The sequence below is a fragment of the Phasianus colchicus genome, chromosome 2, assembly GCF_987193195.1.
Source record: "Phasianus colchicus chromosome 2, bPhaCol1.hap1.1, whole genome shotgun sequence".
Taxonomy (NCBI): Eukaryota; Metazoa; Chordata; class Aves; order Galliformes; family Phasianidae; genus Phasianus; species Phasianus colchicus.
In genome coordinates this window covers 8,688,044-8,710,568 of record NC_143437.1, presented here as the reverse complement: position 1 = coordinate 8,710,568, position 22,525 = coordinate 8,688,044, and the positions used below count along the sequence as shown (strand labels likewise).

The following is a 22,525-nucleotide window of genomic DNA, read 5'->3' as shown; positions in this document are numbered from 1 at the left end:
ACTCATGAGTGCTTTGCACTACAGGATGGATATGTGCTTCCTATTTTGGGCTAACATACCTGCTCATAGTTACCTGAGTAACTAAAAGAAGACTCTTTATGAAGGACTCTTAGCCTTCCCGCAACACCCCTTGGAAGTTCTCCCTATTTGTCACTGCTTCCAATTTGTTCTGGCAACTATTTCTAATCTTCATAAAGCTTTTTTATTTTTTCTCTAAGACGTAAATGCTATTATTGTTTCTGTGTTCCTGATGCATAGAAGTTCCTCCCTTTATACTTACTGTGTAAGCACCTTCTGTAGAAGTTTTCTTTTTCTTCTCCTCCTCATACATGTCATTGTTTTTCAACATGTTTGTTGAAAGTTTCTGAAACTTGCTTTTTTCATGTCTGAAATCTGGCTGTGCTACAAGTAACTACTGTATTTTCTGCTTATATTAAGACTCACCAGTTCCTGTGAAATTTAGCACCTGAAGGGAAAGTTTCATTGCAAGTCCTCATTCACTGTTTTGTCTTTCCGAGTGCTACTGTAATTTTCTTCTGCCTCTGGGTAGTGGGAGTGGGAAATTCATGGAAAAATTGCAGCTGTAGACTCAGAATGTGAGTTTTTAGGTAGTGACAGGCTGGCTTCATAATTGAATGTTTACGCTGGTAATGGAATTTAAAAAAAGACTACCAGGTTTGCTATGAAACCTGAGTGGTGACAGTGGGGAGGTCTTGGATTTATCAACTATGTTGCTGAAGTTTTATGTCCTGGACTGGTTTGTACCTTCAGCATTTCCAGGCAAATCTAACAGTTGATCTGAATGCTGTTATCTGTATCAGCACATCAATATTCTGTTTCTCTCTCCAGCAGAGGGGTGTGTATCCATTTATCTTTGGGTTCTGGTAATCATCTTGCATGGCAACTGATCTTCCAAGCCTATGGTTTCCTTATCACTAGAAGCAAGGATTTTGAATCACGCCTTGCAGCCTTAGCTGTGGAGACCAATTCCTTGTTGTCAATATTAGTAAACGGCTGAATTTTTTTCAGCCCCATCATGTTGTATGTGATGTATTTGGTATCAAAAGCCTCTCATTACCCACTCATTACACTATTATCTTAGAAATATTATCTTAATTTAAACTTTTTAAGATGATACCGGAGGAAAAACGGAATGTGGCATTCTTTAGTGCAGGCAAGAGATACTATAGGTGTCTCACTTTGTCTCTTCAGACAGAGTTTACTGCATGTAGGTGCACATAAGGAAAAGATGCTGCTTTTTTGGAATCTGTATGTTCTCTTCAACAAACTATTGGAAGGCATTGAAAACTAGCAGTGCTCAACTTTCCCGTTGTGCTGTAACCTGTACTTCTGTAACACTCAGATATTCTTAGTGGTGGAGCTGAGCTCCTTGGAGGTCTGCACTCTGTCCTCTACAGACAAAGGCGATCTCTGGAATCATTCCCATTGTTTTGGGTCAGGAGGAGACTGTATGTCTACAGAACAGTAAGACATTTGAGTTACACTCTACAGTTATTGGGAAAAATAAGCTCCAAGGTTTATGATGCTTCTGTTTGGGCTGTTAGGATTTGTTATGTTGCTATCTGTCATTGTAATGGATCCTACAAGTTTCTCCTATACCTCATCAGCCCTGGGCTCAGTACTCTGCAGCAATGTAACTGATACGAAAATATGCACAATATTCCCACTGCATTGGTTAAGAATGTCTTTACAAGGAGGTTCTAATGCTTCTTCCACACAACAGCCAATTCTGCTGTTGGTAGAAGCATTTTGTTTGAAAACGAAGGAGTATGTGCCTTGATAGTATATAGTCCACAGTAACAAAATAAGAAAAGGAAATTCAATAGAATGAGTTGTACGTTCACTCATGCATTGAAACAAAGAGTTCTGGCATAAAACTAAGTGCAACGCTTTCTTTTTTCACAAAGGTTCTGTGAGCTTTAACCATACAACAGCTTTAAGTATACTCTGCCTTTTTCACATCAGACTTCTTCACCTTTCTTCAAGCAGCCTGGATGTTTGTGCCAGCTCTGAAAATTGCTTACTTTTGTCCTACTGAAAACTAAGGATTCAGATGAAAAATGTATTTTATTTTATCCCTCCCTGACAGAAAAAACTGAGCATTCAGCAATTACTGAAACTGAAAAAGATAGTCTAGACATCAATACAAATGAGAAAACTGTGGCATATATATAGTGGCCTGTAAGAAACAGTCAGTGACATAAACCAATTTTTTTATGGCTATAATTTTGCTACATCTGACTTATCGAATTTTCTGTCTGAGAAAATTGCACCGTTCATTTTGAATGGCTTGATAGTTAAAACGCCAGCTAAGCCAAAGAGGAGGAATGCAGGAGTTTTGAGCAAAAGAATATTTTAAAAACTCCACCCTAGTTTATTAGTAAGCAATTCCTAGTGCTGGAATTCTCTGGAAGACCACCTCAGGCTGTAGTCTCTCATCACTGGAACCCCTACTGTTTTTTCTAGCTTCAAGAATCTTGCTTGTTTTTGCTTAACTAAATATCTACAGCATCTGGAAGAATAGACAAAAAACTGATGTAAATACAAACATACAAAAAGGATTTATTGTAAACAAAATATGTCTGTGCAAACAGTTAGGAAAATAGATTTCTGCTCTTTAGAAATGGCACGTGACTTTTTAAGATGTAAAACCCACCAAACCTACCCTGTAGGTACTTTACCCAGCAAAGTGTGCAAATTAATTGGTCCACTCAGCAACTTACATCACTGGCTTTGATTTTTCTTGCAGAATGGAGCTCAACTCTGAGGTTTAACGTTGGCACTTACGGTCTATTTCTTAATGTCTCTGAAGTAGAAATATAGATAATGACCCAACAAAATGGAACAGAGCTGTAGCATCATAAGGCCTGCCTCTGTTAGTATCTCAGGCCCTAAGTGCTTGATCCCCAGCCCAAACTTGTTGTATGAAGCTCCTCAGCATGGACCCATACTAGCCATGGGAAGTATATTCTCTTCTTTACTCGGGCCGTAACGATGACGCACGGGATGTTCCTCTAGCCTGTCAAATTCATTAAGGTGGAAGTGAGTTGCCAGTTTGTTGACCATTCTTTTCAGGGTGAGAAAGGCTGCAATAACTTGGAAGATGAGGAAGAGGGCAAAGATGATATTAACTGATCTTTCCAATGGCTGAATGTTCAGACCTTCATTAAATAGCAAGAAGAGAATTACAGGTAACTGCAGAAGGAGAGTCAGGAGCCAAAACCCAGCCAGCTCAGGGACCTGTAACAGGGAGACATAAACATCTGAAAACCGGCAGTTAGAGATGAGGGGAAAAAAAAGTGAACTAAAGTCTGTAGAGAAAACCATTTTTTAAAATAAATCTTTCAAAAGCCAGGACATAATGTGAAATGGCAAAATGAGATGGTTTAATGTTTCCATATAATGTGTTTCTAACAGAAATTGTATCTTAAAAAAAAAAAAAACAGTTTTGAGGAGTGAAAGTGGTTATCTCTGAGGGAGAAATCCACAAAAGTTAATGGAAGCTGATGCCAGGGTAATAGAAGGTAAACAATATCACTCAGAAATAACCATCTAATCAACATAAATCTCTCAGATGAACTGGTAGACTGCTTTATTTATGCTCAATTGTAAAAAGCTCTCCTCTATAAATTAAAATGTACATATGGTAACATACCTTCTCCTGCAGGTTGCCCATGTATCCCAGGTAGAGTCGAATGACCTCTATTAGAGAAGTCAGGATCATGACTGTGACCAGGATGAATTTGTAGTAATCTGACAAGACTGGATACTAGAGGGAAGAAAAGAGTAAAAGCTTCTGCCATGCTTCTTCACAATATGCACTCTGAGGTTAAATGAACACACTGTATGCTACTGTAAGTTGACAGTGCTATATCAGCTTTCAAATATTCTTTGAGACTCCAGTTTCAAGGATTCCTCAAACAAATGTACTAAACTCTAACTCCAGTGAGCTCCATCTCTGTACTGGGGGGTTTTGATAAGAAAATTTACACTTACAAATCACTATTTTCCTTCAGGACTCACCTTCAGCTGGAGCATAACAATTGTGCTGAGCCACCAAAATGGGAAAAAGTAAACGTTGAAATAGAGGGACATCTGTAGTGGTAAACTGGAAAGTATTTCATTATCTGCAGATAAAGAGAAGTCTTTATCACTCCTAGTTCATTCCATACCTTCCTTCAGTAACTGACAGAAAGTTTGTGCTCCTTCTTAGCTTCAAGGAAGGCATTAATACTTTTCAGTCAAATTAAGTGTTAAAATTGTTATTATTTTTAATCTATTTCATTTTAGGCTATATTATTTCCTACCATCTAATACAACTTCCAGTTCACATGATACAGAATTTTTATCACATAGTCATAAATTCAAGTTGAGTGTCTGACTGTGGAATAAGCCATAAAATACCAGATAGTCAATAACCTGACTGATAGGCTTAGCTCAAATACTGCTGTATACTAATACTGCAGAAATAGGAAGTGCTAATTTTATTGCTGCTCTTAAGAGGATGGTCAGAGTTTAGATGAGGACATATTGGATTATCTTCATTTTGTAGATGACCTTCCTGAGCAGGGACTTACTCCTAGATTCTAGGCATATTGTGCCCATTCTTGTTTTCTGAGTCTTTAAATAAACACAGATAAAGTAACATTGCAAGAAACCTGTAATTGTTTTAGATTTGATTAAAGAATTTAAAATATGTGTCAAGCTAAAACTCGTCCTTTAAAGAATGGTAAGAATATATTGATACAATGAAGAAAACAGCAAACAGAATTTAAAGTCTGCAGAATTCAATGTGTAGAATTTAATCATAGTTTTAAAAGATCAAACTGAAAACAAGGAAAAATTTTAAGGGCATTCCAATTCAATGGTTCATTTTTAACAAACCATTTATTGCCATATAATAAGTTTATATTACAGCAAATTTACTTCAATTACCAACAGACCTACTTCTTACATTTTTCTCAACTGAAGTCTGTAGGTATATCTTCACTTGGTACCATCTAAGCATATTTAGAAAGTATTCACTGTGACCTGCTTTGTATTCAAGTCTTATTCCCCTGTCTGTCGTGATGATATTCAATAGGAACTTAGTCCAACAGCCACGTTTTTCTTTCCAAACTCCGAACCACCCCTCTTCTGACACTGTCTTCTCTTTCTGTACTAACTATTTCCATACCTGGTTTTCTTCCATCTCAGCCTGGCATTCATTCCTGTTTCCAGTTCAGCCACATGCATCCTGGTACAATCTGTTCCAGAAGTCTTTATGCCAGATGCAGGAGCATTTATTCAGGGTAGTTACTAGACTAGATGGGATGGGAGGAGTATTTGGGAATAGAACTGGGACAGACCTTAAGGACAGGATGTGAGGGGTAGGAATTGATTAAACTGAAATAGAAAGTGCAAGAAAACCAGTATCTATTTTTAATAATCCCATTTTTAAGCATCAACACTTTACTACATCTACAAAGGAATGAAAATCTATAGGTACTTCAAAAACAATTTTACTGTGTCTAAATTTATTTCAGCTTTTCTAACAAATCAGTCTGTGGACTTGTGAGGGCACTCAGATACAATTTTAAAAGATGTTGGACTAGGCTCTGAGCAACTGATCTAGTTGTTTGTTGTAGGAGAGTTGGACTAGATGACCTTTGAACGTCCCTTCCAACTCCAAGGATGCTATGACTATTTTCATCTTTCAAAAAAACAAGACCATCCAATCACAAGTAACGCTGTTTCTTCTCCGTATGTAATATGTATTAGATGAAATTGCAATCCTTTGTAGCCATATTTAAAGAGAAGCCAAGAGTTCTAATTTAAATTGTGATGATGAAAATATTGAGGTAAAGGTTGAATTGACCCAGCATTGGCATTTTTAATTTCTGCTCAAGTTTCAGAATTGTGTTTTGAATGAATGCATAGAAATACAAGCAAATTATAATTCATCTTTTTATCCCTAAGTTGAACTTGTGCTTATTTTCTAGAATAGCAAAAATATACAGGGAAATGCCAGACTGTATTGCACTGCCAAATTTGATGCAACTCCCTAAAGTATGTGAGTGTGAACTTTAGACTTGAATGCCTGACCTCAATGAAATTCATGATACATTTGCCATTGCTTTCAATAAGCTGAGATTTCTCATAATAACTTTCACGAAAGAAGACTGAAATGACTGAAAGAGAAGCTGTTCTGGGAGCATAGAGGATGTTTCAGTGTTGTTTGATACACGAAATGAGGAACTGATATGTATGCTAGCAGTGTAGCTACGCTGGCACAACTACATAAAGTTAATGAGTGATCCTGTCTTGAAATGACTTTAATCACCTTGGAATGGATTTATCGGTTGAAATTCACGTTAACCTCCATAAACTGTCTGCATAGGCAGGTTATGTTCATTTCCATGGCTCCCGTCACTGCAAGGGAATAAAACTGTGGGCTGTTTGCAGGTTTCCCTGGCAACGGGACTAAGGGAAAACTCTCGTTTCTTATGGATATGGATTATGTCCTCAGGAATGGTCCTTTTAGACTTGGACGAGGGAGGAGAAAGCAGGTACGTTGCAGTCTGAGTTTCTGCTATTTAAGCCCAGCTTACGGGTGCACCTCTTCACGCACTGCAGTCTGTCCTCTCTGTGAGGGCTGCCGAGCTCAGAGCAGCAGCTTAGTTCTTTTATTTGCTCTTGGTGTTCTCTAAAACCACGTATGCTTTTCGTTCGGACTAACAACAACCCGTGAGGCTTAGTGCCAACGCACACGCGTTTAAACCACAGCGCGCCCCGCCCTGACGGCCGCCAGGTGACCGTTGGCGCCGCCATCTTGGTTCCTGGAAGGGCCGCGCTCCCCCGCCCCGGCTGCTCCCGCCGCCATTTTTGTTGCTGGCGGGCGGCCGCGCTTACCTGCGCGCTCGCTGGGGTGCTGCGGGCCGGCGCGGCGGCTGTCGGTGAAAACGGTGCGGCTGAACGAGCCCAGCCGGCGCCGCAGCGCCTCGGGCAGCGACATGCCGCGGGCCGCTGTCGTCCCGGCGACGGGGCGGGGGCGCGCAGGCGCGGTGGAGATGCGGGGCTCCGCCAGAGCTGCCGGGGCGAAGCGCGCTGCGCGGCTGGTTCCTCTGGGGAGAAGGGTTGCGGGCAGGAATGACGTTCCGCATCGCCGGAATGAAGGAGCGGCTCATGCCCTGCGCTACAAGGAGCGATAGCAGCAGCGGTTTCGCTGTGCTTAATGTGACGCGTCAGTTCCCAAATCCTCCCCGTTTCCTCTCTCCCAAAATCGCATTTTGCTGCTTTACCGGGTGATCGTTCTCGAGTATGAGTTTCGAGACTCAATTACCTCTGAATAATTTAAAGCCTAGTTTAAATTTAATTTCTTTCTATCCCACTGGGAAAACTGCAGAAAGAGCCGGCCGATAAAGCTCGAGTTCTGAGAAATCCATCTGGCTTACGAGCAGAGGGACGGTGTGGTATGTGACCGCAGAGTCAGAGTTCTGCAAACAAATGTGGCAGCAGGAATCGGCACCAAGCCTTCCCCCACAAACAAAAACTGAGCAACTGACCGAAAAACCAAAGCAAACCAACCTGAAGACCTTCAGAAGAGATGAGGAGGAAGTGATTTTCAAATAATGGCAACAGATTGGAAGGGAGAAGGCATTACAGATACCTCCTAATTTCAAGGGGTGCTCGGCATGTCCCATTATGGGCAGGGAAGGCAGCAAGCTTTACTGCGTGAGTGCTCTTAACGTAAATCTTAAGGTGCAGGTGAGGCTTATTCCTATTTTGCAGGTTAAGCAGGTGAGGTTTAATCTTGAGAAATGCTCTTTGAGGTTTCTGTTGCAACCCACAGAAAAGGACGCATCATTCAGCGGGTGTCCTGGGCCCAAGGAGGCATGTCATTCAGTGAAAAAATATTCCTTACAAACATCAAAACAGGAAATGAGGTGCCTTTTGTTATGCAAAATTAGTCTGTGTAGCAGTGAGCACAGCTCAGCAATGCTACCAGAGCTACCTGTGAACTAGGTGGGTCGGGCAAGACAAATAATGAACAAACATGAACAAATAATTTAGTGAAAGCATTGAGTCTGAATGTATGTCCAGCTTTTTGGACCTGACTTTCTTTAATTTTGCGGCCTTTTGTTGTAGGCATAGTGATGGCAGTGCTTGCAATAGTTAGTCTGCTTTCAGGGGGAGTAAAGCAATATAAGCTGCAGTCACAGAGGTACGTGGAGTTGTGTTCTAGCTGGATGTGGACCCCAGAGCTTTGAGCTGTGAGGGCACTGGAGGTATGCCACAGTTTCAATGATAAAAATCTGGATGGCTGGCTAATTAGCTGTCTACCTGATAAATTATTGAAGAACTTAAAAATGACTTTAATGTACCAGGAAACATTATGAAAACCAACATTAATGTTAGGTAGGCTTCTGAGCATTAACTGGTGCAATCTATATTTGTTGTCTTGCCAATTTCCAGTAGGTGCTAGGAATGTACTTCCTGCCAGATTCAACAACTGTACGGGTGACTTTTGTGCTGTCTTGCAAATCTCACTATAAAGCAGTCAGCTACAGACAGTGGCGAGATGATGTATCCGTGTGATGTTTTCAGTGAGACTGCCTGAAACTTTGTTATGCTGCTGTTGCCTTTGTCCTGATCTTGTTAACTCCCTTTAAATTAGGACACTGGTCACACGCTCCCAGTTATTTGGACACAAGCGATAGGTTTATATGAATTAGAAGTGTGGCTGTGTTTTGATTAAGTGAGATCCTCAAGGAAGTCTCAGGGTTTTTTTGTTGCGTAAGCTGATGCCCCATTAAGGTTCAATCTTTAAGGATTTTCCTTTTGATTACTTTTTCAAAAATCAAGGGAAGAATTTTTCTAGAACTGCACAACACTATTCCTTTCTAGTTGCCAGTGGCTTTGAGCAGGGGCCGTGAACATGCACTCTGATGTTCTTACATTCCCCAATTCTAAAATTATGTCTAGCATGCACCCTGCTAGCAGCACTAGAGTAGTCAGTCAGACTTTGCAAGATTGGGTTCTGCTCATTCAAAAACTGTGAAGCAATCCAGCTTAAAAGTCACTGGAGTGTAAAACTAAGTAGTCGGTCAAGGAAAGGCTGGTGGAATGCAGGCACCACAAGAGATGCATGAATTTGCCATGTGAACTCAATTTCCAGACTCAAGGTGTGAATCTGTGATATTTGGCAGCCTTACATTTTCAGCAGATGGCCAAGCATCCAACGCATCCCTGTGAAATAAAATTGTGTGCATTTCCATTTAATATTTTTGTCTGTGCAGATGGAATATTCTGTGAAGATGGAATATACTCTTTGTTTTTACTAACTCTGTTGTTGTTTTGTTTTGTTTTTTTACAATAAGGCACGTGTTTTTTTGCCCATTTTATGAATGGACTTCCGATTTTCTATAGGACAGGTTGGAGAGCACCTACTCAAGTTTCAAGCAAGAGAACATTAAAACTTCATGTATTAGAACACCCGGACAGGTCAGAGTTTCCTTGTAACATTAGGATATCAATGTGGGCCATAAGGAGTGGAAGGAGGAAAGAGGTTTAACTGTTAAGTGTAACAGTTACGATGACCATCTGTATGAATACATAAGTGACTAGTGTTTGTGATGAGACTGTTCTTGGCTTTTTCTTTCTTTGTGTCTATCCCTGTCTTAATGTTTAAGGTAGAAATAACCGGATTTCCAGCTCTGCGCTTTGAAATCAGACCATAATTGCACAGCATATTACATGACCATTTTATTTCTCTCCACACATGCTAGCTATAAATAAAACAGAAATCTCTGAAAATCTGCCTGAAAGCTTTAAATCAGAGGAATATTGGATCTTTGTGTATCCACAGTAGTCCAACTAAGTTGGTAGACACTGGCTTGGCTCCCAGACCGAAGCTCCTGGGGCTCTCTGGCAACAGCTCTAAGCCATAAACACCAGATGCAGTATATCTAATGAAATTAAATATCAGCAGTTTTTACAGTTGGCATTTCAGAAACACAGAGTTCATTTAAATGGTGCCAGTGGTTTATCTGTGTACCTGAATTGTAATCGCTGTATTTCTGAATTTGCTGATGTGGAATCTCAGAAATGCTGTTTTCCCTGGGATGCCTGCGTGTCTGCCCTTCATGTAGTTGTGAGTGTGCAAGCAACAGAAATAACACGCTTCTTTGCCTGATCCTTAATACCTGCACAGTGTTTTGGTAGAAATGCTGTAAAATGTAAAAAGTGCTGGTGGGTTAAGATATGAGCAAGCAAACAGAACACGGGCTTGCTTTCTCCTCCTGTTCTCAGAGTGAAGTGACAGATTGTGAGTTTGAACAAATTACAACTGCCACGAAAGCATGTGTTTGAAAGGATCATGTTATGAGCTGTGACAGTGCCTGTCAGAGAAATTCCACAGCTGTGCTCCTGGTGTGCAGTACCTCGAGACAGTCTTTTCTCTGTGTCACTTGTATGTTAGTCCCTGGTATTTTTTTAACACCTACAGGGTATTTGTGTCTGATAAACAAGTATTGTTTCTGATGAGACTGGTCTGATGCTCCTGTTTGAAACATTACATATTGCTGCTCTTGTTCTGTGCATTAACTGTATCTCAGTTATTTCAGTCCTAAGCATAAAGACGTTAAAGACATCAAAAACAACAACAAAAAGGCTATATCACTTGCACCCATGGATTGATATCCTTCTTATATTTAGATAGAACAGCTCCCCCGCTTGTTTTATTTTGTTGATTTGTAGTTTTGCCAAGTGCATTGGGAAAGTTTCAAGGCTAGAACTGCTATTAAACAAGTTTTACCATTTGTGTTGCAAAAATACTTGAGATTTGTATGATACATGAGGAGACTACAGCAGGTGTATGCATTTTGAGTTAGGTTCTCACGTCCGCAAAGATTCTTGATGAACACCTCCTTGTGAAGACAGGCTGAGAGAGCTGGGGCTGTTCAGCCTGGAGAAAGGAAAGCTCTGGGGAGACCTGATAGTGGCCTTTCAGTATCTAAAGGGGGGCTGTAAGAAAGAAGGGGACAAACTTTAGCACGGTCTGTGGTGATAGGAGAAGGGGAAACTATTTCAAACTAAAAAAGGGGAGACTTAGATTGGTTATAAAGAAGATTTTTACACTAAGAATGGTGAAGAACTGGCACAGGTTGCCCAGAGAGGTGATGGATGCCCCATCCTTGGAGACATTCAAGGTCAGGCTGGATGGATCTCTGAGCTACCTGATCTAACTGTAGGTCTCCCTGTTCACTGCAGAGCAGTTGGACTAGATGGCCTTTACAGGTCTTTTTCAACACAAAAGATTCTATGATTCCATGAGTCTCTGCATGACCTGACCAATGCAGATGAGTCCATTCTTTTCTAGAAGTGGCTGAGGAATAGCCAAAGAACCGCATGTTATAGCACTGCAAACAGGCTTCAAGTTTTGTTTTTCTCATCATAAGCTTTGTCAGCAAACTGGTGATCATTCTGTGCTTCCATCCTCTGCTTGAGGGATACATTTTGCCTCAGTTAGACCCGTGCACCTTAGCAGGACTCAAGATAATCATACTTGAAACTTGTTCTTTCAGGTTATACATGGGAACTTGGTAAGGGCTCTCAGTTATTCTCAGCAAAGCATGTTTTGTCTGCTCTGCAGTTAGAATAGCTAGACTGTTCTCTTTGTGCAGAAATGCACACTGAAAATCCTACCTCAGATCTAGAGTCACTCTGCACACCGTGGCAGCTTACAGTGAATTATGTGTTAGAAGGTCTGATGGCTTCAGCCTCGGCCTCTTCTTTGCGTGCACGGGGAGGTGAGGTCAGCTTTCATGTGGTAGTTTTAGCTATCCTAAATATTATGTGTACAATCCAAAGCCTTCACCTCTCTGATGGGTTTCCCCAGAAAGCTGATCTTGGGAAGGAGTGGTGCATTTGCTGCTTATGTTTGTTCTGTCCTTGTTATGTTTGTGCTGCAGCAGTGCCCTAAAAATTAGGCTGGTTATTTGGATATTCAGATATGCATTTGTATTTCCAAACAAGAGCAAACTCTCCCTCTTCTTTGAAGCTTTGTTGAATATAAAGGTACCTGTTGTGTTGTCAGGTCAGCGTCAGTGCGTTTCCATTGTCCATACTTCATGTCCAGACTGATGATTCTGAGGATGACTAGAAATACCATAGAGGCAGAGTTCTGGTTCAGCACCTTTAGTTCAAGCATCATGAGTTATGCTTTTGGGGATGCTAGTGCAACACTGCTGCAATCTATGGTATATCTTTGTTAGAACATGAATTTGGCTGTGTATTTTTGAGCCATAGTCTGTTAGGTTTAGGCTCCTGACTATGTTTCCAGACAAAACAAAAATGCCTCAAGTTCTCATCAAGGAGTACAGGAGAAAGAGTACAGTGATTTTCTGAAGTTCTGAAGAGCACTTAATTCTGTCTTTATTGCATTTTCGATTATTTAAGGCAGAGGCTTCTTATTTATGTGTGTATGTTGGCTATATGCACCATTGTATCTCAGACTCAGCTGTGGTACCAGTTGCTTTTGTAGCATGAATAATCATTCTGAACTCTTTAACAAGCTATCTCTGAAGTATTAAATTTCTGTTGTCATTTGAAGATGAAGTTTCTCATGTAACCAGAATCTGTGAAGTGGTGTTTAAGACTGGAGAAAGTGTGGAAAGATTTTTGCTCTTAATATGGTGCTTAAAATCAATGATTTCCTTTCCTGCATGCTGAGTTATTAACATTTGCAGTGGAGGAGGCAGGGTTGAAGGATCTAGTCTAGCTTGCTTTCTTGACCTCTCTGTCCCTGAAATTCTTTATTACAGGACTCAGTTGAAAGCTTTCTTTTTTTTTTCTTCCCCTCAGACTTTGTCTACAAGATCTTGCCTGCCTACATTAAATACTGGGTTTGTAACTGCAGCATTTATTACAACAGTATCTTAAAACATCAGATGCTGGTGCAAAAGCTCTAATTAGAAATGCACCAAGTGCTAAGAGATGGCTTGTGTTGTTCTTCAACTGCAGCATCCACAGTGAGAGTCACATTTAGCCTGAGTTTATGTATGTCTAAATGACTAGAGGTATCAGTGAGAAAAGCTGTGAAGTGCCATAATGCTGTGATTTATTTCTTCTTTCTGCTTTCTGCTGGGAATTTCTGCTTTCTTTCACTAAATTACAGTAGTTTAGCTAAGAAAGAAGACCTGTGCTAGGGTACTGTATACACCATTATTATGGTGTGACATCATGCATTTTGCCAAAACGGTCAGTCAGAAGTAATTAAAACAGAAGGTAGATGCCAACAAAGTCAGTTTCTACATGGAGGCACTAAACTAGTTTCTCTTGCCTTTAAAAAATTTATGAATGTCCACCAGGTCTTGCCTCTTGCAACTTGGCGTATCTGTGACGTCTCTAAAATCCTCTTTGTAAATTGGCAAGCCTCAGAGAGGCAATTTCATTCTAAGCCAGGCCAATCCTGTCCAAACCATGCCTTTCCAATGACAGTGACTACTCAAGCTGCCTGGACGCATCTATTTTGGTGCTCAACTATCCATGTAATTACAAAATGAAGCACTAGTATCTAACTTAAGCCACACTTTCCTCAATTTCTACTTCTCATCCTACCAAGTATAGACATGCCACTAATTCTTTCTCCAGCTACCTTTTGATTTCTGTATCATGTACTCCCCCAGTTGCTCTTCTATAGATAAAACAAGTCTAGTTGAATGGATCTATGCTCCTTTATGCCAGATGTTTGTCGCAGTAGGTCTGCCCTGATGTCACTGAGGAAATCAAATGGGCAGAAAGGGCAAAAAATGTGGGCGATGAACATACTAGAAGTGTTTCAGTGCACACTGCAAACTGCCTGCTGCAGTACCAGAAAGCCCTCATTGATCACAACTAAAGGACGTGTTCTTTCCTTGAACATTAAGTGTGGCAACCCACTCTACTAGGACTCGGAACTGATATTTCTGTCCTGCCCAGATTAACAGATGCATCGAGAGGCATATGATTAACTTCATAAATACATATCATAAAATCATGGGCAGTGTTCTCACTGTAATGTATTTTCCCTGAAGGAAAATATGTTTGAGTACAGAAATCAGCAAGAACTTGATGCCAAATGTGGAATGGAAAGGAATTCCTAAGGCTGGAGTCTGTCAGCAGTTTTTGTGCATGGTCTTCTACTTTGAAGAATTAGTTGTGGAGTTATCTTTTTTCTTATCCTCTGATTTCTGAACTCTGTATCAGTTTCCTGAAACACAACAGCATGTGTCATGTACACACATAACATTTCCTTGGAGATTTTTTGCTGGTCACTGTGGGTGAATTTGTTTAAAAAAAAGCAAGCAGAAGGAATGTAAGACAGTGGTTGCTCCTGTGCTAAAAGTGGTATTTTCAGAGTGTAATACTGTAAAAGAGATTATTTTCCTACAATCTGTGAGATTGGAGAACCCTGAAGGTGAATTTTTGCAGTCCTCATGAAGATTGTTTATTGTAAAAGTCTCAGTTATCAGATGAGGAGGGCCTTAAAACGTCAGATCTGAGTTAGCTGCTTGGATTTACAAATCAATCTTAAAGCTGTTGGCACTGCCAACTTGACATTCAGCCTTGCCTCAAGGAGTCTTAGTTTAAGAGCATCTCAGAAAAATTGCTAGGCAGTCCCTCTGTGAAAGTCAGCACTGACGTAAGGTGCTGTGATGAGAGGCTATTCCTGAATCCCACTGACCCTCACTTGTGGGAACGTCTGCAGGCAGCAGACATGGCACAGAAAAGTTTACAGATTGCCTCAGCTTGCACAGGTGACTGAAGAGCCGCTGGTTAGAGGTGCACAAAGCTGCTTCGTGCCAAGGATGCGTTCTGCATTGCTGGGAGGGAATGTGCTGTATTCCAGTAACTAAGTCCAAAAGTCACATCCTTGTGAAGGGTGAATTCAATTGATGGAATATCTTATCCTTCTGTTATTTCCATTTTGCTCTCAATATGTCTTTCTAAGAGTGAATGTCTGCCAGACGAATATTTTGGAGTAGCTTTTCTCTGTATACATTTCAAAGCAGAGAGAAAGAAAAGTTAAATTTCACAATGTCACACTACTGGGGGAGAAAACTTATCAACTAGAGCTCTGAGTGTAACAGGTAAAAATCTCTAATTCCTTGGGATGGCCTTATTTTTGCTAAGGGTAGACAACTCGTGTAGAAACATTTTCAGTCCTGAAATTGATTGAGCCCAATCAAGGTCCTAATGGCACTAAGCACTTTGCTGACGTGGATTAATGATGTGATTTTTTTTCTTTTTGGGGTAGGATCTTTCACATAAAGCAAGCCATACAACTTCAGTACTACCTTCTGCAGTGATCTTTGTAACTGCTGGTGCAATGAGAGCTTGCTTCTTGTCCACTCTTGATTTGAGCTGGTTCAGCATGTGCTGAGTCTAGACTAAGAACTACTTCTCATGTAGGAGTGCTACAGGAAGGGTGGTGAGCACAGGAGCTGGGTAACAGGGTTCATCCTGCTTCCTCTGAGCCTTAACTTGTCTTGCTGTGATATTACTGGGATCAGAAACTAGGGTAATGTTGAGCATAGGTTAGGTAGCAATGAAAAGAGACAGCATGAAGAAAGATATCAACGTGCACTCTTTACCTAAAGAAGAATTTTTCATCAGATTCATTTGGTTTTCATCCTGCACTTCCTTACGTATAAGCAATTTTCTAGCCTGGGACACTGAGAAACTGTCAAAATTCCTTTGCTTACCATTACCTAAATTTTCATTTAGAACTTCCATCAAATTTAAGTACTATCCAGTTTGCAAGTGTTGGCTGGTGTTTAGGCTTTTGGGCTGATTAATTTCACATACTGCTATCTGGAAATTGTAGTGCTCCATTGCACAGCCAAATATTGGCTTAGAGTCTGGAAAATGGCTGCTGATCCAGCTGCTTTGGGGCTCCCAGTTAGAGATGCAATAAAGAGGTCTGTGCCTCAGGGAGGCTCCGCCTTGTGAAATTAAAGTTACTCTTGGGTTATACCAAGACAGAGACCCTTAAGATCACTGCTGACTTTAAAAATCTCCGTGATCACAAACAGTTCTATGTTGTCCTCCCAATATTATACACAAGTGTAGGAAACCCTATGATCTTACAGACTGACCTTGGCAAACTCTCCAAACAGAGGGAAGCACAATGGGCAGAACCGTAGAAAAAAGATATTTTCCAGCCAGTTGATACAATTTGGCACAACTTCCACCATAGAGATCGTATCAGAACTGGAAATAGTACTTATTGTCCTTGATACAGATTGTAGTGAGAATCCAGTTAGACTGTACTTCTTTGATTTGTGTGATAGGGCCAGACTTCAAAACTGAAGTCTGCAGCTGTTTCATTAAATTGATAGAAATGCCATTTCTCAAATAGCATGTAGAACTGACATTTCAGGATGTCTCTAAAAGTCAAATCTGGGATACATAACATCTGTAAGCCATCTGTGTCTTGCCTGGCTTTCCAGGTATCTTTCAGGAGGTACCCTAGAATATAATTGTCATAAACCAAGCCAAAGTAGGGCAACTGTTTATTCTAAGGAAAAAATCTGCGGAGAGCAGCAGAAGTTAGGTTGGTAGGTGTCATATTTTTGCGTGGTTTCTCATAGTTGTATGAGATTGTATGTACAGTATGCTTTGGTGTTTTTTGTTTGTTTGTTTGTTTGTTTGTTTTTCTCACTTGTGCTGTTTTCCTTTTTTAGGGGGGAAGGGGTTATATTCCTGAGCTCCCTCGGTAAGAGGTCTGTATTTACATAGCTGGAGCCTGAGCGTGGCTCACCAGTTAGAACTGCTATTTCTGTCTGTTCTGTGTGAATTCAGATACCAGTAGTCAACGGTCACGAAGGCTACCCACTCCTGTTGAGGCAGTTTGCTACATGGTTAGCATGCAGGACCAGAAGCATACTGTGTTCAGCACGCACAGGATTAAATTTGGGTTGTTTTGTGATTAGCATTTTGTGGAGTACAGAGGAATTACATTTATAGTCAGTTCAGAACTTTACCCTGAAATATGAGCGTATGCATAGTTTAAGTGACTTTTCAAGTGAGTCCAAAAATACAGAGTTTATCTCCAATCTGAAAATTTTAACAGAAACTCTTTGAAAATACTGTTTGTTTTAGACACCCCTCTGACTCTTCATTGGAATTGGTTATTGATGTAGGCTTGTTGATTTGTGCAGCTGAATATTTCATTGCCAGAGTTCAAAGGCTCCTACAGAATGCTCTGGGCAGAATCAAAGCTGGATTCCTCTACTAGAAATTCAGAGTAGTTTCACTGACTTAATAAATGCAGAAGAAGATTTTTTCTTTTCTGAAGGGTCTTCACACTAAGTTACATGATTTTTCTCACCATTTTTTTCTTAATTTGGGAATTTGGCTATTGTTGAGCTCATCCCACAATGATCTTGGCCTGCTTCTTAAAGATGCATATAATTGTGGTCTCTCAGCAGTGACAACTGTGTAAAGATGAATTCCATATTCTTGTTGTGAGCTCAGTTATTTTGCTGACCAGTGCATTTAGAAATCTGCTGTTATTCTGGCTGCCACATGTCAGTAGGATATCTTGAGTTTTCTCAGTGCTCCTCTTATCATTTATTCTTGCATGTCAGGTAGTGTTTCAGCATAAAGACCTCCAGAATAGCTATTTCTTCAACCTCATCCTAACCCCAATCATGTTCCAGTGTGAATGCTGATTACAAAGATGCTGTTTGACTTGTTTACAACCTCCTTGTTCCCTCTGCTTCCTTGGGCTCTCAAAGACCTTTTTTTTTTTTTCCTAGACATCTTCTTCTTGATGTAGTTAACATATTTTGAATTATTTCTTCTGCACTTTATTCGTATGAATTTTTCTTTTATTTTTATTTTTCTTGTCCGAGTCGGTTCCTTTGTATTAAAGACACATGGTTTGGATTTATGGTGCTTGAAATGGATGCATGTTTGGCCCTAAAACTTATCCCCTGCCATACTTCTGGGAAGGACTGCAACTTTTCTGTATCTCTAAAGTAAGTATTTCATTGAACTCAGGCAGGCACATGTGGCACTTATGGGGCCAGAGAACATTTATTTAATCTCCATGAAGAGATCCAGAGAGTGAAACCTTAGATCCATCCAAATCAGTGGGGCTTTCCCTGCCTTCCACCTGAGCTGTGCCTTTATGTTTGCGTTTGTGATCTGTATTTTGGCCTCCAGCAAAGTGTGACTGAAAACACAAAGTAGGATTTTCAGTCCCATATTCTGGGATGAGGGTCGGCTTATTATAGTAAGGGATGGATGATTTGGAGAACCAAGTTTTTTCCTGGTCCTCGAACTGATCCCTGGAAGATACTTATTTAAACTTTAGTGTTTGCCTATCTGTAAAATAATAACATTCCTCAACAGCACAGTACCATTAGAATGCTTAGTTTTCCTGGTGTGTTGCAATTGTGTTTGAGGTTCTGGAGAAATATCTCCTTCTGGGACATACTAAGCCCATAAAGCAACAGATAAGCTTAAGCTACAGGTTTAGGTAGGTGCTGAAGTGTGTTGCCTGGATGAGGCCGTAGTTTGTACGCTATGAATTGCAGTGGTGTGTCCCAATGGAAGTCATCTGGTTTGGTGACAAGCATAGTTTATTTTCTCAGTAGAGAAGTCTGCTGAAATCAAAGGTGGATTAAATGGTTTCTCTGTATTCCCATCCTCAGCTGAAGAGCAGTTTAAACAACAAAAACTGTCAAGAGTGCTTATTCAGAGAAGCAATGTTGGGAGCTGAAGATAAGAGCATTTATCTTCACGTCAAAACTACTCAGTGTCTTTGATGGACTCCCAGCACACTTTAACAAGGAGCTTAGGCTGGAAATGCTGGAATGTGAGGGGTCTGGGGGATGGTGTTTATCCCAGCGAAACGTGGCATACATCAAATCAATTACACGGTGCAAATGTATTTTCCCCCATCACCAGACAGCATTGCAAGCTCAGAAAATATGTTCTTCTAGGCAGTAGAAGAGCTTCCCTTTAGATGCTGATTTAATGTGAAATGTATATTAAAGGAGAAAGAGACAAAGAGAGAGAGAGGGAATCTCATATGTTCTGCAGCAGATTGCCACATTGATCTTGTCATTTAGGCAAACACAGCCGAACCTGAGGCTATGAGTCTGTAGATGTGCTGCATTTCTGTCATGAGCTGTCAGCCTCAGAGAAGCACAAGGGAGGCACCATAACGGGATGGAAAGTGTAGTAATAAAGGGATCAATGAGCCATTTAAGAGCATATTAAAGCTGGTGCCAGTTTGTGCCCACCGGTTTGGCTTGTGCTCGCCTTCAGCAGCTAGAAATGTTCTCTGCTTGTGCCTTCTCCTCCAATGAAGTGCTGATGGGGAAGAGGCAAGACATGAAGGAAGGACTCGTGTTTCCATTAGAGCTGCTCCCATGCATGCTGCTTGGCACGAATGCGGCTATTTTGTGTGGCTCAGATCCCAAAGGACCCTTCTCTCTGCCTGCCTTTGCAATGGACAGGCAATGGGCTGCCCAGCCCTCCTAGCTGCCATCTCTGGTCAGCTCCTCAGTGAACATTTCTCCTCTGAGCTTGCACCCCAAAATTACAACCAGAGTTACACATTGCTGACGGTCTATTTGGGAGTTGGCAGGAGCACACCCCAGTTCTGCAGCAATGAAATCCTGGATCAAAAACTTTCCTGGAATAATTATCTCAATCAGTGGCTTAAAAGCCTGGTTTTGTTTAAATGACCCTTTTGGAAGGCACTGCAAGACTGGTGAGGGCCACAGCAGGACAACCTGAGTAGCTTCCACCAGACAATTCACTCAGATGCACTGGCAAACTCTTCCTAATTAATAGCATGCCTCGGGCATCCCACTGCCTGGCTGTTTATACTATGCTGTCTGGAATGGTGTCAGCACCTTGGGATACTTGGGTTTCTCTGAGCAGAACAAAGACACTAGAGAGCGCCGTGTATTTGCAGATTTAGAGTTGGGAAGTGCGGTGTGATGTTGTGAGCATTCCCTGAGGAACAACATAGGGGATAAAGTGATCGCAGGACTCAGCCTGGGCTCCATGTCACTCTCCATGTGGGCTCTGCCATCCTCTTCCTTCTGAGGAGGAGTGAGAAGCTCACACTGATTCCAGCAGTGCTGGAAAATAACTGTCCTTGCAGTTACACCATGTGCTGTCCTATATCTTTTCCCATTACCTGAGGTCCCCAAGCTGCTCTCTGTCCTAAATTGGCAGGGAAGCAGTTTGTATGGCATCACACTGCTGATCATGCAATGGTACTGACTAAACTTCCATTAGGCTAAGTTGTTTTTTTTTTTCTTTTTTTTCTTTTTCTTTTCTTTCCAGTGGAATGTTTCTTATAGAAAAAAAAAGGCTTCACCAAAACCTGATTTATCTTTTGGAAGATGCCTTCCTCTATTCAGAAGTACTTTTTAAACAAAAACTTTCCTTTTTTTTTTTTTTTTTTTCCAGTAGAATGATACATAAATATTTCAGAATTTAAGTTTGCCATATTTCTCCTCTTTTTCTTGTGTTAGCAAGTGTAAAACTCTACGTGAAGACATGTTGTTGTTTTTCCTACTTCATCTCTTTTTATTGCTTTGTGAATGTTTTCATTATCTTGCCATTTCTGAAAACATTTCACATTGGAAAAGCTCCAAAATAGTAAGAGGCAAAGAAAAGGAAAAAAGGTGAAAGTGAAAAGATGTTCAGGAGGAACCATTTTTATTGCAGTTTCCAGCAGGAGGAAAAGAGAAGAGGGAATACACTTTTTTAGCTCATCAAAATTCCTAAGGGTGTAGATGTTTAGAAGCTCAATTAAAAAGAGAAATCATATTTGGGCATGTCTGAATGGATGTATTTTTTCCTGTCCCGTTTTGACCTTCCTTGATTCTCCTTGGCATTACTACTGGTCCCCTCTGCCCCTTAGGCTGTGTGGGAGGCAGCTGGAAACCTCAGATAAGAAGGATCCGTGTGCTAGTGCAGCCTGGGAGCAGTGACCACAGGCTGGGAGGCTGGAGTCGTCATGCTCTGGGGAAACTGCAGGCATGAGGTGCTGCTCAGAGGAGCTCCTGTCCAGAGAGAAGCCACGAATGGGGAGCCTGTGTACTTTGAGAGCTGCCCCTGTGTTTTCCATGCAGGGGAAATGTGAGCTGTCAAGCGCAGATCCGAGATGATACTTACATGGAAGATGATGAGCCTGGTAACAGGCAGATTACTGACTGCAGAAATAACTTTCCAGGAAGTGTCTGTAGAGATTTTATCTTTTTGTTTGGAAAATGCTGGGTCTCTGCAAATCACTGAGCACAGTGAAAAAAACAACACTCTTGAAATGAAGAAAAATTAATCTTAATTTAGAAAAACAGGGCAAAGTGCTCAAGCCCCAGCAATGTCATGGAGGTAGAGTTTGGTGGAGGTGGTGGCAATAAATTTGAAGATTTCTTCCCATTTCCTAGTGCAATGGCTGAGACACTGGTAGGAAGCATGACATGCCTCTCTGAAGGCTCAATATCCTGTTAAATACCCTGAGCTAACTGTGCAATACCAGCAAATGTTATGAATTAAACAGAAATATAGATTTAACACCTGGTGCCTTGTGAACAATTTATTGGAAGTCCCTCCGCAATTAATATCTAGCAGATAAATATGCAGATAGGATTCACGTTAGTCTGATTGCTTACACTCTGTCTCTCTTTCATCTTTAAAAGCTCTGCCAAGTGTTGGCCAATTTTGATCAAATTTAGCCGAGGAATAGAGGTCTGAAAAATACTTTTTCCTGGTAATCTGTGTCAGAGGAAAAGAGACCTGAGGGAGTATGGTCCTCAAGGAAGGACAGCCCTGAGACTCTACAGCTTCTATCTGTTATCCAAGGAGCTGTAGTAGGAATAAAGATAGTAGGAGGGAGCTGGAAGGTTTTGTGATGGTAGTATTGCTGAGCTGCGGGTATCCTACAGATGTGATGGCTGAGGGGGTGAAGCACATAGAATATAAACCTACAGAAAACTATTCCTCAGAGTTCTGCTGCTCGGAGAACAATGTGGTTGCTGAGAAGGCTGGATTACAGCTGGATTTCTCCATCACAGTGGTTGGCATGTGTTGTGTTACAAGCGGGCAGGGGCCTTTTGCCTGCAGTACGCTGAGGAGTGCAGTGCTATTAATAGTTTCCTTACTCAGGATGGCTTTACTCCAAGCCTCTGGGTAATTTATATCTCAGGTAGGCATGCTGTTGTTTAACAAGGATAAACAGTGAGAAATGAGAGCCTGATGTGGGACCATATGCTCTATAAGCAGCAGCAGGGTTTGTGAAGGGTAGTTCAACATTCTTCATACTGCAGGAACAAGCATAAGGAGATTTTTTTAAATTGGATTTTGAGACAAAGCACAGCTGGTACAAAGCTACAGCAGGAATTCAAATCCTGCTGTTTATTAATGCAGTAAGTGATTATTTACAAGTCCTGTTTGTTTTTTTTTTTTTGTTTACTGTTTAGTACTCTGACAGCCATAGACCTTTGCAAAA

The 22,525-nt window shown here is 41.0% G+C and overlaps 1 protein-coding gene and 1 long non-coding RNA gene across 7 annotated transcripts in view; one reads left to right on the top strand and one right to left on the bottom strand.

The window, feature by feature from the left end:
* Positions 1–1,782: 1,782 nt before the first annotated feature.
* Positions 1,783–7,386, bottom strand: TMEM17 (transmembrane protein 17). Its single transcript, XM_031599104.2, has 4 exons — positions 6,913–7,386; positions 4,045–4,148; positions 3,677–3,790; positions 1,783–3,261 (listed from the first exon to the last, which is right to left on the bottom strand). The coding sequence occupies exons 1-4, from the start codon at positions 7,013–7,015 to the stop codon at positions 2,956–2,958; spliced, it is 627 nt and encodes a 208-aa protein (XP_031454964.1). The 5' UTR covers positions 7,016–7,386; the 3' UTR covers positions 1,783–2,955.
* LOC149918837 (uncharacterized) overlaps positions 6,416–22,525 on the top strand; it is a 54,266-nt gene continuing 38,156 nt past the window's right edge. For 5 of the 6 annotated variants that reach the window (XR_016463903.1, XR_016463904.1, XR_016463899.1 and 2 more), the window contains exons 1-2: positions 6,416–6,569; positions 7,406–7,734. This is a non-coding gene — a long non-coding RNA (uncharacterized LOC149918837). The remainder of the gene's footprint in view (positions 6,570–7,405; positions 7,735–22,525) is intronic. The other variant, XR_016463900.1, reaches the window with a different exon arrangement.